The sequence below is a fragment of the Bos taurus genome, chromosome 7, assembly GCF_002263795.3.
Source record: "Bos taurus isolate L1 Dominette 01449 registration number 42190680 breed Hereford chromosome 7, ARS-UCD2.0, whole genome shotgun sequence".
Taxonomy (NCBI): Eukaryota; Metazoa; Chordata; class Mammalia; order Artiodactyla; family Bovidae; genus Bos; species Bos taurus.
Window position 1 is genome coordinate 20,037,383 of NC_037334.1, and position 17,081 is coordinate 20,054,463.

Consider the following 17,081-nt stretch of genomic DNA (forward strand, 5'->3'; position numbering starts at 1 on the left):
ATTTCCTTCTCCAGGGAATCTTTTCGACACAGGGATGGAACTTTAGTCTCCTGTGTAGCAGGCAGATTCCTTACCATTGAGCCACCTAGTGTTGTGTGAAGAGGGAGGCAGAGTAGAAACCTGGTGAATATTGCCTAGGGCCAGGTGACCAAGGTCGACATCAGTGTTAAGTCCCCATGATGGTATGGCACCACATGGTCTTCCCAAAACTCATCTCTTCAGTTTTAACTGTGAGAAAAACATCAAGACAAACCCACATTGAGGGAACAGACCAGTATTCAAGTCATCAAAACCCCTGTAAATGAGACTCAAAAAGCACAGAGGAACCTAAGAAGACATGTGACATGATCCTGGGATAAGAAAAGACAGGAGAAAGTCTAGTAAGGACTGGTTAATAATGTATCACTGTTGGTTCTTTAGTGGGGACAAATGTACCAGATTAATGAGGAAACAATAGGGAAAAGCGAATGTGAGAGAGTGCTGCTTTAGCTGTGAAGTGTGCTTTGGGTTTAGTGGAGGAAGGTGGTCCCCAGGCTGGAAGAAGAGCTTTTGTGTCAACGCTTAAGTGAGGATGAGGTGTGAGGCGAAGAAGGCAAGTCATGGTGAAGTGAAGTGGAATTGCATGAGGTTGGGACTATCATAACCAGATGGCCTGTGTCAGATGGTATCTGAAGTGGTTCAGTGTGGGCTTTGGGTTCAGGCCTCTGGGGACGAATCTCAGTTTATGCATTTACTGGCTGTGTGACTCTGGGTGGGTTACTTAAAACCTCTCTGGGTCTGTTTCCCCAAGTATAGAACGAGTAAAATTTTTTACTTCACGTTGTTGACTGGTATGCAGTAAGGCTCAGTCAATGCTGCTGCTGCTGCTGCTAAGTCGCTTCAGTTGTGTCCGACTCTATGCGACTCCATAGACGGCAGCCCACCAGGCTCCCCCGTCCCTGGGATTCTCCAGGCAGGATCACTGGAGTGGGTTGCCATTTCCTTCTCCAATGCATGAAAGTGAGAATGAAGTCCCTCAGTCGTGTCCGACTTCTAGCGACCCCATGGACTGCAGCCCACCAGGCTCCTCTGTCCATGGGATTTTCCAGGCAAGAGTACTGGAGTGGGGTGCCATTGCCTTCTCGTCAATGCTAGTTCTTATGTATCTTGAGCCTAAAAGGAGTCATAAATCCTCAAGCATTTAATGGCAATACCTATCCTAGTTTGCATCTTTATGTATTTGCAGTATGGCTAACAGCTTCCCAGGTAGTGCTAGTGGTAACCCACCTGTGAATGCAAAGTGACTTGAGAAGTAGGTTTGATCCTTGGGTCAGGAAGGTCCCCTGGAGAAGAAAATGGCAACCCACTCCAGTATTCTTGCCTGGAGTATCATGGACAGTGGGGACTGGCTAGCTATGCAGAATTGAACACAACTGAAATGACTTAGCAACCCTGCTTATTTAACTTATATGCAGAGTAAAGAACTGAAGTGAAGTGAAGTCACTCAGTCGTGTCTGATTCTTTGCGATTCCATGGACTGGAGCCTGGAGCCTAATAGGCTACAGTCCATGGAATTCTTCAGGCAAGAATACTGGAGTGGGTTGCCATTTCCTGCTCCAGGGGATCTTCCCGGCCCAGGGATCGAACCCAGGTCTCCTGCATTGCAGGCAGACACTTTACCGTCTAATGCTGGGCTGGAAGAAGCACAAGCTGGAATCAAGGTTGCCGGGAGAAATATCAATAACCTCAGACATGCAGATGACACCACCCTAATGGCAGAAAGTGAAGAGGAACTAAAGAGCCCCTTGATGAAAGTGAAAGAGGAGAGTGAAAAAGTTGGCTTAAAGCTCAACATTCAGAAAACGAAGATCATAGCATCTGGTCCCATCACTTAATGGGAAATAGATGGGGCAACGGCGGAAAGAGTGTCAGACTTTATTTTTGGGGGGCTCCAAAATCACTGCAGACGGTGATTGCAGCCATGAAATTAAAAGACGCTTACTCCTTAGAAGGAAAGTTATGACCAACCTAGATAGCATATTAAATAGCAGAGACATTACTTTGCCAACAAAGATTCGTCTAGTCAAGGCTATGGTTTTTCCTGTGGTCATGTATGGATGTGAGAGTTGGACTGTGAAGAAAGCTGAGCACTGAAGAATTGATGCTTTTGAACTGTGGTGTTGGAGAAGACTCTTGAGAGTCCCTTGGACTGCAAGGAGATCCAACCAGTCCATTCTAAAGGAGACCAGTCCTGGGTGTTCATTGGAAGGACTGATGCTGAAGCTGAAACTCCAATACTTTGGCCACCTCATATGGGAAGAGTTGACTCATTGGAAAAGACTTTGATGCTGGGAGGGATTGGGGACAGGAAGAGAAGGGGACGACAGAGGATGAGATGGCTGGATGGCATCACCGACTCGATGGACATGAGTTTGAGTAAACTCCGGGAGTTGGTGATGGACAGGGGGGCCTGGCGTGCTCCGATTCATGGGGTTGCAAAGAGTCGGACACGACTGAGCAACTGAACTGAACATTTTACAGAGGAGAAAACTGCCTGGGACTGAAGCAGCCCCAGGGTCCGCCTCAGGAGCTGTCATGAGAGAGCTGGGCATAGGATTCGCGTATTTCACGCCCAAGAAAGGCAGGAATAGGGGTGCAGGACTTCAGCATCCTACTGCCCAGCTTCAGGACCCCGGTCAGAGGAGAAGGGGCGGGGCGGTCCAGGGACCGGAAGTCAGGAGGCCGACTTCCGTAAATTTGACCGACGTTCTTTACAGCCAATCAGCTGTGGGAGGCAAGCCTGTACCAAAGGTGAGGCCTCATTTTGGTGAGGAGGGCCGAACGCCCGTGGGCCGGGGCCAGAAAGGGGGCAGTGGGCGGGGATTCACGAGCGGTGTCTGTGCTGACCAATGGGCGGTGGGATCAACCTCTTGTGGGCGGGCTCTGGCGGGCGCGGAGACGACGCAAGGGTTGGCGCGTCGCGGCGGCCGAGGCGGCGGGGCCTGAGGACGCGTCGCCCGCCAGCGCGGCTGAGGGACAGGTCCGCGGCGTGGGGTCGAGGGTGCGGAGCGGACTTGGTCCGAGGCTGCCGGGGTAGGGGCTCCTGGGCGACTTAGTAGGGGGTACTTTTGGGGATCCGTGAGATGACTGGACGGGAGAAGGATCTGGGCCGGGGCCTGTGAGGGGCGTGGCGGCCTCTGGGACGCTGGAGCCGGGACGTTAAGGGTTGGGGGAATCTTGGCGGCGTCTCTGAAGGAAGCCGTAGGGGTCTGCCTTGGAGCTTGTGAGAAGGTTGGAAGAGAAGGATCATGGAGGAGACTCAGATGTCGCCCTTTGCGGGGTTCTGTTGTGGGTGTGGAGCTTGGGGCGGGGGCCTTTGAAACTTGAAAGAGATGTCTTCGAGGAAGGGGGAGGAGGAAGTTAACTTTGCTAGCACGGCGGAGGTCAGAGGGAGCACGAATGGGTTAGGGCCTTGGAGGAGCTTAGAAGCCGTTGTCCAGTTCCTGGTAAATTCAGGAAGGCGGGGGCAAGAGATGGGGTAAGCCCAGCGCCGCAGAGGATCTTAGTGACCAGCCGAGAAGGGGAGGGCATGTGGGGGCAGTGGGTAAGGAAGAGGAGGGGTTAAGCTTGCTGAGGGACAGGGAGATGGGAGTGTGTCGTAAATCTGGCAGAGAATCAGGGTGTCCCAGGGTTTGGGGGTGTGAAGAGTGTGGGAGAACTTATAGGAATTTGGGGGCTATGGATGAGATTGGGAGAAGCCTAGAAGGAAGAGGCAGAAAAAGACTGGGGTGTTGTGTGCAGAACCACAGATCTATGGCTCCTGGGAGTTACGGAGGTGTAAGTGGCACAAGCCGGGCTAACACTGACCCCTGGGGCAGTGTGGTATGGAAATGAGATGACACATGAAAGCGCCTCGCCCACCAAATGCAAGTGCCTTCTACAGGGAAGGTGGAATTTCAGCATGGTGGATCTGAAACCTATTTGGGGGATGCTGATCGAGCCTTTGACCCAGAAGTAATGACTGGCATCTCAGTCCTTTTCTGTTTCTCTGTCTCCTCCAGGGTCACAGCGAGAGGACTCCGTGAGGTACTGTTCCCGGACCACTGACCAGGTTTGTACTGGGGTGGAAGACGCTGGAAGGCAGACCGGCCACCATGTCAACATTCAGGCAGGAGGATGTGGAAGACCACTATGAGATGGGAGAGGAGCTGGGAAGGTGAGCAGTCCCCTCTGATGGGGCCCCGAGGAGGGGGGAGACCCGACCTACTGTGGGGTCTTCTGGGGTATATCCTCTCCTCCTGTCCTTTCTCCCGCTCTCCCCAAGCAGGGATGAGTCAGTATCATGTGCTGTGGGATGAATTTGGGCTTTGGAGGGAGCCAGTCTGGGCCTGGAATTCTTGTTCCGACATCCCCTGTGCACTTCCTTTGGGAATAAACATGATCCAGTCCAAACAGCACCTAAGACAGTGCCTGGCCTATGGCATGAGAGCAGTAGATGTTGGTAAAGGTCTGTCTGTGTCTTTAAACCTCTCTTGTGGGAGGCAGTGGAGCCTCCCGGGCCTCCTGTCCGGGCCCACACCCTGGCCCATTGTTAGCATTCTTGTGGGAAAGAGCAGAGGTTTCCCAATCCAGCCGGGCAGCTGATTTCCTGCCAGGCCGGGCCTGGGAGCGTCCCCTGGGAGCTCTCCCGCCTCAGACCTGCCAGCTACCATCCTTTTTTCTGCTGAGCCTCAACCCTTATTTGGTGAGTTTGTTGCTGGCTGGCCTTCCCGGAGCTGCCTTGGCCGGCCCCATGATGTCACCAGAAGGGAATGTAAATAACTGAGCCATTCATCAGGCTTTTGCTGAGAGAGCCTCTGGGGCTCATTTGGGATTCTGAAGTCCCTCCTTTAGGAATTTCCTCTGGTAGAGCGGCAGGAAATGCAGGCCATCTCCCTCACCCCCACGGAAATCTCAGACTCTATTATTGAAAATGTTAGGGCCTTCTGCTGAGAGTAGCAGGCCAATAGTCAGTAAAACTATCATGTATGTTCCCTTTAACCCACCAATTTCACTCCTAGGAGTTAATTCTGTGGGTATAGCATATACGTAGACCTAAGATCTAGGGATGGGGAGAATCACTGTAAGGACTTTATGTGAGCAGAAGATGGGGCCTTTTCGGTGACCATCACAGCATCACTGCTTTGTCAACAGAATATTATGCAGCCATTAAAAAGAGCATGGCAACTTGTATAAAGCAAGCCATGTAGGAATTTTATTGAAATTCTCTAGTAGTTGTCAACTTTAATAATTTTATTATAATGTGTTTTATTTAACCTGTTAGGTCAAACTGTTACCATTTTGGTTGTCATTCATTATAAAAATTATTATTATTTAAAAAATATTTATTTATTTGGCTGCTCCAGGTCTTAGTTGCAGCACTCGGGATTTTTTTAGTTGTGGCATGCAAGATCTAGTTCCCTGAGTAGAGATGGAACCCACGCCCCCTGGATTGTGAGCGTGGAGTCTTGGCCACCGGACCACCAGGGAAGTTCCTATAAAATTTTTCAATGAAATAGTTTACTACGTGTTTTTGATGTGAAGCCTTTGAATTCTGGTGTGTCTTGTATGCTCACAGCACACCTCAGTTTGAATGGGTTGGACAGCTTCCGTGTGGCCAGTGGCTGTCATTATGGACAGCATTGCCCTATGTAATGATCCAGAACATTCTTAGAGACACACAGGTGAAGGATTAATGCCATGGAACACTGTGCATACTGTGCTGCACCTGTAGAACTTGTAGATATTGTTTGGCCATCTGACTCCTGGGCTGTTTTTTGTTACACTCCCATTCGTCTGTGAAAGGCTCTACCAGGCAGGACCATTATCATCCCCATTTTGTGGATGAAGAAACTGAGGCTCAGAACAGGAAATCAGCTTGCCCAAGGCCATGTAGACTGAAGGTGGCCAGGCAGGACTCAGGCCTTGAGACTAAGCCCTGCTGATTGCAAAGCGCAGGTGTGCTGGAGCCAGAAGTGGGCGTCTGGCTTCTGCTTTGAGTTAAGCCCAGCCGAGTTTTCTTGTCCTGGGAGTCATGGGCTGAATAAAATGGGAGTGAGTATTTTTGTGTGGATGTGTATGGAGGGTTCTCCCAAGTCAAGTCACCTGGGCAATCTTGGGAGATAAATTAGTCTGCGGTTGGTCAGTGTGGACGCCAGCCTGGTTTCTGTGTCACGGAGTGTGTCTGCATTCGTCACCTCAGGCTGCTGGAGGCTAGATGTCAAGGATCAAGGTGCTGCAGGCTTGGCTCGTCTGAGGCTTTCTCATTGGTGTGCGATGCCCCCTTCTCCCCGCGGCTTCATGTGGTCTCCCTCTGCGCGTGTCTGTGTCCTGACCTCCTCCTCTTACAAGGACACTTAACCCTGTTGGGTTAAGATCCACCCCAGTGACCTCGGGCTCCCTGGTGGCTCTGTGGTAAAGAATGCGCCTGCCAATGCTGGAGATGCAGGTTTGATCCGTGGGTTGGGAAGATTCCCTGGAGGAGGAAATGGCAACCCACTCCAGTATTGCCTGGAAAATCTCATGGACAAGAGGAGCCTGGTGGGTCCATGCGTCCATGGGGTCGCATCGAGTCAGACACAACTGTGCACCAGTGACCTCATTTTTACTAAATTACCTCTTCAAAGGCCCTAAATCACAGTAGTCAGATTTAGGCGTCCTAGGGGTTAGGATTTTGGGGGACACAATTTAGCACTAACAGTGTCTTGGTTTCCCTTCCCATGAACTCTTTTTTTGTGTGTTTTAAAGAAAATATTTATTTGGCTCTGCCAGGTCTTAGTTACAGTTGCAGCACATGGGATCCTTGATCCTCATTGTAGCATGTGGGATCTAGTTCTTAGACCAGGGCTTCCTGCATTGGGAGTGCAGAGTCTTAGCCACTAGACGACCAGGAAAGTTTCACCTCCCCCCTGCCATGAACTCTTTGTTAGTTTTTTGATTCATCTTGGAATAAAACTAGAGGGGAAGAAATCCTTGTATTTGAGAATTAGGCCACACATTCAGGCCTAGAGCGTTCCCAATAGGCAGCAAACACTCGGCATTCAATGACATTACTGTCGGAGTGTCATTGTGAGGTGGGAGGTGGACCTGGAAGAATTTGCTTGGTTGATGTAGGCAGAGAGGAGAAGGAAAGACATTTCAGGAGTGAGGAGTGTTAGCTAAGATGTTGACAGGGGCAGGAGCACAACGTACCCAGGGGACCATTGTGGTGGATTTAAGGGACTGGGGGGAGGCCTGATCAGGGACACGACATTTCTCATCTGACTGTGCTCTTGGCTTTTAGACTAGTGTATGAGTTTCCTGTTGCTGCTGTAACAAATTACCACAATTTAGTGGCTGAGAAGAATATCCATGTTTTACGTCAAGGTCTGGGAGTCTGGAGTCTAAAACGAATCTGCTAGGTTGGTCCCTCCGGAGGCTCCTGCCTCTTCCAGCTTCTAGAGGCACCGCATCCCTGGCTCGTGGCCCCTCCCTCCATCCTCACAGGCAACAGCACACATCTTCCGTCTCTCTCTGCCTCTGACCCTCCTGCCTCCCTCTTATGAGGACCCTGCGATGACACTGGGACCACTGGGGAGTCCAGGGTCGTCCCCATCTCAGGGGCCTTAATTCTGTCTTCAGAGCCCACTCTGTCCAGTGAGGTGACACGCCCATAGGTCCCGGGGATTCAGACGTGGACCATTATTTAGCTCACCTTGATTGGAGATCATTTGCACTTCCCACCTGCCTATGTTGACCTTGCCTGCCCGAGTGGGCATAGAACATGTCTGCAGCAGCCGCTGTGGCGCCTTTGTGCCTTGATGCTCACGCGCACAGCGGCTTTAGATGCTTGCCAGCTGCAGCTGGTACACAGTGTCCTAGTAAGGTCCGCTTACTGGGTCCCTTGGCTTTTCTGAAGACCCCGCTGGCTGGGCAAAGACACCCTCACTCATCTGTCTCTTGTTCTGCCTGTCCTGTCTGTGCTATCACCAACTGAAGAGATCCCCCTGTCCCCAGGGCCCATCTCTGCCACTCCTTCCTCTACACACTGGGTCCCATTTCTCTGAGTTGTCACATAGTCACCTTGTCCCCTTTCTCTTGACCCCTGGTGGGACCTGGTTGAGGTCTCTTGTGTGCCTTCTGTCTTAGACTTAGTCTCTACTTTCACATGACCCATAGCCAGTGGGCCACATCCAGCCCTCGCCTAGTGCAGTATGGTCCACTCACGAACGTAGAATGATTTTTTACTTTTTTAAAGGGTTGTAAAAACACATACAAATTGTGACAGAGACCATATGGCCTGTAAAGCTTAAAATAATTATCCTCTGGCCTTTTTCACTCAATTCCTGAGTGAAAGCAAGTTAATGTAGCTAAGTTCCTAGACAGCAAAAGAATTTGGACATTGGACAGCTCCCTGAAGGACAGTAAATAGTTTCTCTCTTTCTCTTCAAATAACAGCTGTCTTGAGATATAATTGGCACACCATACTGTTTATTAAACTGTACAACTTAATGATCTTCCATATATTCACAGTTTTACAGCCATCACTATTAAATAATCTCAGAACATTTTCATCATCCCAAAAGGAGCTCCACCCCCCTAGTCAGTCACCCTCATCACCTCCTCAGCCCCTGACAACCAGAAACCCACTCTCTGGCCTGTTCTAGGTGTTTCCCATCAGTGGATTATACACTGAGTGTCCTTCTGCATCTGTTTCTCTCACTGGGCATCATATTCTCGGGGTCCATCCACATTGTAGCAAGTGTCAGGGCTTCACCCCTTTTCAGGACTGAGTAATGCTCCCGTGTGTGGAGGGACCACATTTTGTGTATGCTGTATCCCCTGATGGCCATTTGTCTCTACCTTATGACTGCTGTGAATGATGGTGCTCTGAACATTTGTGTACAAGTTTTTGTAGAGTGGAATTCCTAGGTCTGAAGGTAACTCCATTTTTAAGGTTTTAAGGAACCTCCAGACAGTTTTCGCCACAGCTTCCCCGTCTGGCTTTCCCACTAGCCGTGCACCAGGGTTCTAGTTTCTCCACATCCTCCCTCCTCTCTTGTGGAAACTTGTGTGCTTCTTTCACTCTGAAGCTCTTTTGAACTCAGTGGCTTTTTATATTTTCTTGGATTTTAAACTGTGATAAAATGTGCTCTGAAAAGTTGAATCATATAGAATCATAGCAAATATTAATAAAAAGAAAAAACCCCTCTTCACTGCCCTCAGTCCTGCTCTTCAGAGATATCTGCTGCTCACAGCCAGGCATGTGTCCTTCAGACCTCTTACCTGTGGCAACCTCTTACATGGCAACATACCTTATATGTGGTAAAACATGTACCTTTCTTTTTTTTGATTAACTGGTTTTTGTCTGAGCTGGGTCTTTGTTGCTGTTCAGGGTTTCTTTAGTTGTGGTGAGTTGGGGCTACTCTCTAATTGTGGTGCATAGGCTTCTCATTGCAGTGGCTTCTTTTGTTAAGGAGCACTGGCTCTAGGCCGCCTGGGCTCAGTAGTTGTGGCACTTGGGCTTAGTTGCCCCATGGCATGTGGGATCTTCCTGTACCAGTAATTGAACCTGTGACCCCTGTATTGACAGGCGGATTCTCAACCATTGGACCATCAGGGAAATCCTGTATCTTTCTGTTGTACCCAAAAGAACCTCATTCCTTGTGTTCCTCTGCTGCTGTTTTCACTGAGCAGGTCTTCATGGGGGTCTGTCCTCTCAGTGCCTAAAGAATCAGCTTTCAAGACTGCAAAAAATTCCACCTGACTTGCCGTGATAGGGTCCAGCTTCATTTTGGTAAACATGGAACCATGTTGGTTCTTTCACTGCTGCAGACACTCTGGGCAGCCACTGTGTTCAGTGCCAGTTTGCACTCACGTGGAGCACCGCTGCCAGGGGTGCATTCTTGAGGTGGTTGGAACGCACTGTCCTGGGAAGTGGCCCAGGTCCCCAGAGTCCTGCGTCTCTCTCAGCACCTGCTTCCTCCTCCCCTCCCCTCTGTCCCTGCAGCGGACAGTTTGCAATTGTGCGGAAGTGCCGGCAGAAGGGTACTGGGAAGGAGTATGCAGCCAAGTTCATCAAGAAGCGCCGCCTCTCGTCCAGCCGCCGGGGAGTGAGCCGAGAGGAGATCGAGCGGGAGGTGAACATCCTGCGGGAGATCCGGCACCCCAACATCATCACACTGCATGACATCTTTGAGAACAGGACGGACGTGGTGCTTATCCTCGAGCTGGTCTCAGGTGGTGAGCTCTTCGACTTCCTGGCCGAGAAGGAGTCACTGACCGAGGACGAGGCCACCCAGTTCCTCAAGCAGATCCTGGATGGTGTCCACTATCTGCACTCCAAGCGCATCGCCCACTTCGACCTCAAGGTAGTCCACTGGGCCCACAACACAGGGTTGGGGAGGAGCCTGGCCAGCGTGGGTGAGGACAGGGCTGAGAGGGTCCACCTCCCTTCTCCCATGGTGTCCTTGCTGGGGGCATTGAGGAGATGGATGGCTCTGGGCTGGACCTGTGGAGGGGAGTCAGCCCATACATACCCCACACACTGGGCCAGGCCAGTACTGTTCCCTGAGACATGGGGCCAGCAGCCTCAGAGGCCCCTGTCCATCCCCCTGCCTTTCTCCCCAAACCAGCCAGAAAACATCATGCTCCTGGACAAGAATGTGCCCAACCCACGGATCAAGCTCATTGACTTTGGCATCGCCCACAAGATCGAGGCAGGGAACGAGTTCAAGAACATCTTTGGGACCCCGGAGTTCGTGGGTGAGGAACGGGTGGGCCTGGGGGCACTGGAGCATTTCCAGCTGGCTTAGGGGGAGGCAGGCCCCCCAGGCCTCAGGTTTCCCATCGTGCCCTAGTGCTGGGCACCGAGGACTCAAGGCCTGGGGCAATCACCACCTTGGCTTTCCCTGCCAAGAGCCAGCCATGTCTGTGGGCTCTGCTACTCCCCTGGGCCATGTCCAGGGTGCCCCCTTGGGCACATCCGGCACCTGACCCTGTCTCCCTGTCTCTGCAGCTCCTGAAATTGTCAACTATGAGCCCCTGGGTCTGGAGGCAGACATGTGGTGAGTGAGGGTGGTGGGCCCAGGGCTGCCCTTGTTGCTTTTCCTCAGGGGACCCTCCTTTTGTGCCCGGGAGCTGCCGCGTCACAGTCACGGGCTGGGATGCAGCCCCTCCTCCTGGTCTTGGAGCCATGGGGCAGGGGCAACACAGTCTATTGCCTTAGGACAGGGGTTGCTGACCTATCCAGGCCTGTGAGCTAGGAAGAGTTCTCAGGTCTTCGAAGGGTTGTCAAAAACAGATGAGTATGTGACAGAGACTGTTTGTAGCCCGAGCCTGAAACACCCACTGTCTCACCCTTTACATTAATAGAAAGAGTTTGCCAGGTCTGCACTCAGCCACAGAGGCCTCAAGAGGCTCCACATCTGCGTGGCCTGTGGTGCCTTTGTGCTCTGTCTGCCCTGCCCACACCCCGGCCACTTTGAATCTGGACAGGCAGCCATGGCCAGAGGTGCCTCAGTGTTCAGTCCTGACACCCTTGGAGCAGAAGGTGGGACTTGGTGGGGGCTCTTTAGACCCTGGAGGGAGAGGGTCCCTGGGGCTAACAGGCCTGCCCCCCACCTGGCTGGACAGTCTTGGACTCTGGGGGTTGGGGTGCTAAGCCTGCAGCTGAGCTGACCCCATCTCTTCTGTGTGTTCTCCAGGAGCATTGGCGTTATCACCTACATCCTGTGAGTACCTGCCCTCCCGGGGCTTTGCTGGGTCATGAGGAGGGTCGGGAGGCTTCTGTGCAGGGGTCACAAGTGGAATGCAGGACCCTCAGTGAGCTGACCTGTTGCAGTGCTCACGGCCTCTGGATGGATGGACAACTGCGTGAGTGTGTGCAGGATAGAGTATGTTCAGGAGAGTTCCAAAGGCAGGGCCTCACCATGTGAAGTAACCACGCGAGGCTCTGGTCTGGGACTGTTGTCCCCTAGTCCTTGGGCTGTCAACTCCTCAGTGTGGTGGATTCAATCACAGGCCTTTGGAGATGGACTCAGCCTCCGACCCCTCCCCTTCCTGGAGGTTGGAGGCAGAACGAAAGTTCCATCCCTGTGACCCCACTGCTCTCCTCAACTGGCACCCCTCTCCTTAGGGCCTTTCCACAGACACCTCATTGGTACCAATTCAGGTGTGGCTGGAAGGGGCTTGTCATGAGCAAGAAAAGACACTTCTTTTATCTCTATTCTCTGGAGTTGTTTTAGGAAATGAAACAAAGACCAAATTTTATAGCAGTAGATGCTCCTGCCTTGGGTTTTAGGAAGTTTTAGGGTTTTGTGTGCCTGCAGTTGGGAGTGAAAACCAGCTATACCTATCTCTCACCTAAAAAGTCATAGCATCACACACCCAGATCCATGCAGCGTGGTGGTGTGGCCTCAGCACAGCACACTGGAAAGACACCTGATGTCTGCGGTGTTGGCCGGGAACCCCCAGCACTGCCCCCCCAGCCCCAGTTAACCATTTTGCCTCTAACTACTACGGGCTTCAGGGAAGGGACTTTGAGACCAAGCCTCTAAGACTAAGTCTATGGGGATACTTTGAGGTTCTGCAGAGATTTTGCTGACTCATTTCAGCACCCCTTACTGGCTGGGTAGTGGATTTTCCCTGCCTCTGGTTGGCGGCTGGGCGTATTTATGCAGGGTGACTGGGGGCCTGGCATCTGCCTCCCTCCCCATCTGCCCCCTCCATGGGCACAGTGGAGCTGGGTGGTGGCCTGGGCAGCAGCCTGGTCGTGGAGTGACCGCACACCTGTCTGGCCCCCCTGAGCCTGGTGTCTGTCTCCTAGGCTGAGTGGCGCGTCCCCGTTCCTGGGTGAAACCAAGCAGGAGACCCTGACCAACATCTCGGCTGTGAATTACGACTTTGACGAGGAGTACTTCAGCAACACCAGCGAGCTGGCGAAGGACTTCATCCGCCGTCTGCTTGTCAAAGACCCCAAGTAGGAGCACTGGGCCAGGCAGGGTGGGCCAGGCAAGTCCCCCAGAATGGGCGCTGTGGCCGAGGACAAGTAACGTGTCCATCTGAGATGCCACTCCCGTACCTGGGAGTTGGCCATGGCTCCTGTTCTGGGCGGAGATAGCACAGGGAGGCTTAGGCTGGCCCTCTTAAAAAGCTGCTGCTTACAAAGCTTTTCATTTGTTGCCAGTGTTTAGGATAGGAGGTTTCATATAAAATTCTAAATTACTGTTTGGTTTTTTCCCTAGAAAAAGCTAAATATGCTGGCAACACAGATCTTTCATTCACCCAGAGGTGCTCCCATGGGCTAGTCCTCCCCAGGCTCCTCCTCTGGGTGTCTGAGTTATGAGACCCCAACATTAGGTGTCAATGCTGTTAGCAGACAACATGGAAACCCTGGAGTCCATGTCATCCCCAAGCCCCTTGATGGGCTACTTGTGGCCAGCCAGGCAGAGTGAGAGACCTTAATTGTGCCTGTACTGGCATGGTTGTTTCAGAAACTTGCTGCTGGGCTGCACAGTGACTTCAGGGACCAGGTTTCAGGGTGGTGACCCAGGGGAGGTGCCCTGAGTCAGCCATAGGTCAGCTCTGAGAACCAGAGCTGCAGCCGGAAGAGCGTGGACCACCCCTTGCTGCTCTGTGTGGGGAGAACGGTGAAGGCGGCACTCACGCAACTAACCAGTTCTGGGGGCTCTTCCAGGAGGAGAATGACCATCGCCCAGAGCCTGGAGCACTCCTGGATCAAGGTGAGGTGGTGGGGCTGCCCCCACATGGGCATGGTAGTTGGGACCAGCCCTCAGCATGGGCGAGGGTCCCCACAGGAGTCGGCCTAGATGCTGTGGGCACAGGGTGTATGTCAGTGTTGTGTCGGAGTTGTCTCATTGAACTGTTGGCTGGAGTCCACGGCCCCTCTGCACACAGCAGGGTGCCCTCCCCAGAACTTCTCATAAAGGGATCACCTCCAGGCCGAGGTCAGGCTTGGCAGCCTCAGTCAAGGGTCAGTGAATACTTCTGGCTCTCTGGTCTCTGGTGTGACCATGTGGTCTGCCATCAAGTCTCAGCTCAACCATCAGAGCGGGAAAGCGCCAGGACCACGTGTACTTAGATGGGCAGGGCCGTGGGCCAATATAACGTGGGCGGAGGGCCCGGGGACTGCCCTGCGGCCCTAGTCCAAGGCGCCCTTTCCTCCCCTCCTCTCCCCATGCAGGCCATCCGGCGGAGGAATGTGCGGCGGGAGGACAGCGGCCGGAAGCCAGAGCGGCGGCGCCTGAAGACGGCACGCCTCAAGGAGTACACCATCAAGTCGCACTCAAGCATGCCCCCCAACAATACCTATATCAACTTCGAGCGCTTCTCCAAAGTGCTGGAGGAGGTGGCGGCGGCCGAGGAGGGCCTGCGCGGGCTGGAGCACAGCCGACGCCTGTTCCATGAGGACCTTGAGGCGCTGACGGCCATCTACGAGGAGAAGGAGGCCTGGTACCGTGAGGAGAACGAGAGCCTAGGCCAGGACCTGCGGCGGCTGCGCCAGGAGCTGCACAAGACGGAGGCGCTGCAGCGGCAGGCACAGGAGGAGGCCAAGGGGGCCCTGCTCGGGGCCAGTGGGCTCAAGCGCCGCTTTAGCCGCCTGGAGAACCGCTACGAGGCGCTGGCCAAGCAGGTGGCCTCCGAGATGCGGTTCGTGCAGGATCTGGTACGCGCCATGGAGCAGGAGAAGCTGCAAGAGGGGGAGTGCAGCCTCCGCTAGGGCCGCCCAGGGTGCGGCATCCTCGGCCGTGGCAGGCCCCATCGCCCTGATGTGGCCCCACAGTGCCCAGGAGCTGGAGGCCGGATGCAGTCCGTGGGCCCCAGGAATCCACGGCCCAGGGAGGGCTTGGCCCGGCTCTGCCCCAGAGGCCTTCTCTGCACCGCCCTAGTGCCCCTAGCCCAGCCCCTCCCTCCCTCCTGCGGCTCCATTCCGGGAGCATCCAGGGCAGCATCACCTCAGGACCTGTGCGAGGGGGCGGCACATCCACGACAGAACTGGCCACAGTGGACACACACGCCTCACACCTGCCCAGGGTTGGGCTGGCAGCCTTGACGTTCAGAGCCTGGCCAGTAGCCTCAGGCTCTCCATTTGGGCCAAGTGTGTGGAATCTTGGTGCAGGGGCATGGGGGCTGTCTGTGAATGTCCTGGGGCTCAGAACTGAGGGGGAGCCTCTGCTTGACACCCTGGCTCCTCCACTCTGGAGAAGAGAAACTGCTCCTCCAGAGTCAGTGGTGGAAGGCCTCTGATCCAGATCCTCCAGCCCCTCTCAGTGCAGGGTCAGTGGTGGAAGGGCCTCTGATCCACATCCCCCAGCCCCTCTCAGTGCCCCTAGCCCTCGAGGAGGTGTCAGTCTGGGGGTTATATTGCGGGGGGTGGTGGTGGCAGGGCACAGGGCCCGGGTGCGGTAAAGGAAGTATCTGCAAGGCTGAATCTGTTTTTGCCAAGGCAGGCCTCCTGTGGGGAAGGGGATGAAGAGCCTTGGAACCTCTCCTTCTTTCCAGCTCCCTGAAAATGCTTAGAGCCTTCAGCAGGGTCCCAACCCCGCCTCATCCCCAGCCCGATCCCATCGTACTCCCTTCTCCAGTGCTACCCTTGGACCAGCATCTCTCTAGTGGACGCCCTGGAGTAACTGCTAGGGGCCCTTGTTACCAGCCTCCCCTACCTGGAGAGCCCCAGGGTCCCTTACAGCCTGCCCACTTGCTGCGCTCTGTGCAGCTGCTGGAGAAGGCGCCCTAAGTGGTCTCTGTGGCAGTGCTTCTTTGTGCCACTAGGTGCTGCCCTGCAGCGTGGTCCAGAGAATGTGCCCTAAGAACCAGGCTTCAGCAAAACCTGGGTCCCAGCTGTGGCCATGCTGAGCTCCAGCGGCGTTCCCTGCTGCCATTGTGTTAATCCAGGGCCCTTATGCAGCCCCCCGCCCTTAGTCCGAGAGGAGTCCTGGTAACAGAGGCCAGCCAAGGCCATATGCGGGGAGGAATGGGTGGGCAGGTGGGTGGCACTCTAGCTGTGGCCCCGGCGGGGCTCAGGCTACAACACCCTGCGGGGCTGAGGAGGGCACTGGAGCCTGGCTGTGGGGCTGGCAAAAAGGGGCAGGGCGGGCCCACTCTATGCCCCTCACAAGCACCATTGTGTGACACACACAGCTCTGAGCATGTGCCTGCTGCCAGCCTTAAGGAAATAAAATACACTTCCCTGGCTCCTGCTCTCCTCTGCTTGGCTGGGATGGGGGTGGCCTGCCTGGCAGTTAGCTGGCACCACAGCCTCTGTGGCCTCTTGTGTCTTCTTTCCTCTGTCGCTGCGGGCCCTCATGGCCAGGGGGGTCTTGGAGGCTGCCCCTATCTTGGGGCTCAGCTGGGGACGTCTCTGAAGAGCTGGAGGCATCCAGGCGACTGGAGTTGGCTTGGAGGGGTTTTCTGTCCCTCTGCTCCTGAGACGCTGTCAGGTCACGTGGGCCCCCTGCCTGCTCTGGGCGTGCCTGGAGGAGGTGTCTTTGCCATTCCTGCCCCCAGTCGCCCAGCCTCTGGGTCTGGAATGTGGTTCTGAAGAGGGTCCCTCTGACCCGCTTCCTCCTTCCCAGTGGCCTGGTCAGCATTCTGTTCCCTCGTTCCTTGCATCTCCCTATTCCCCTTGTTTTAAACCAATTTTAGAAAAATTGAGAAGACTGTAAAATTCATTTTTCTTTTTTTATTTGGGGGTGTTCCTTTTTTTGTGGCCGTGAAGCACAGTATGGGAGATCTTAGTTCCCCAGCCAGGGATCGGACCCATGTGCCCTGCAGTGGAAGCATGGGACCCTAACCACTGCACCACCAGGGAATTACCTGTCCTTTTGGTCAACAACTTCCACTTTCAGAGTCTGAGTAGATTTCAGCCTGTGGCGTGGTCAAACCCACTCAGGTTTCTCCAGTCGGTCCGTGATTGTCCTCCACGGCTGGCGCCTGGTGGTGGCCCTTTGAGACAGGACTCTGAACAGCACATCCCCCTGTGATTCATTGCAAAATGCAGTTGGCCTGTGGCAGGAAAGGGGCGCCCAGTGTGGGTGACTGTGTGAGATCACCAAACCATTGTC

At 53.9% G+C, this 17,081-nt stretch overlaps 1 protein-coding gene and 1 non-coding gene across 3 annotated transcripts; both read left to right on the forward strand.

Annotated features, from left to right (window-relative positions):
* Window positions 1-2,959: 2,959 nt before the first annotated feature.
* On the forward strand, window positions 2,960-16,212 carry DAPK3 (death associated protein kinase 3). Of its 2 annotated transcripts, none has more exons than XM_005208946.5 (9): window positions 2,960-3,072; window positions 4,041-4,195; window positions 10,007-10,367; window positions 10,632-10,761; window positions 11,015-11,063; window positions 11,703-11,729; window positions 12,824-12,976; window positions 13,694-13,739; window positions 14,201-16,212. In XM_005208946.5, exons 2-9 carry the CDS (start codon window positions 4,134-4,136, stop codon window positions 14,735-14,737), a joined length of 1,365 nt encoding a protein of 454 aa, XP_005209003.1. In that variant the 5' UTR covers window positions 2,960-3,072; window positions 4,041-4,133; the 3' UTR covers window positions 14,738-16,212.
* MIR2456 (microRNA mir-2456) lies at window positions 9,873-9,944 on the forward strand. Its single transcript, NR_030809.1, has one exon. It is a non-coding gene; the product is annotated as a microRNA mir-2456 (primary transcript).
* Window positions 16,213-17,081: the final 869 nt, after the last annotated feature.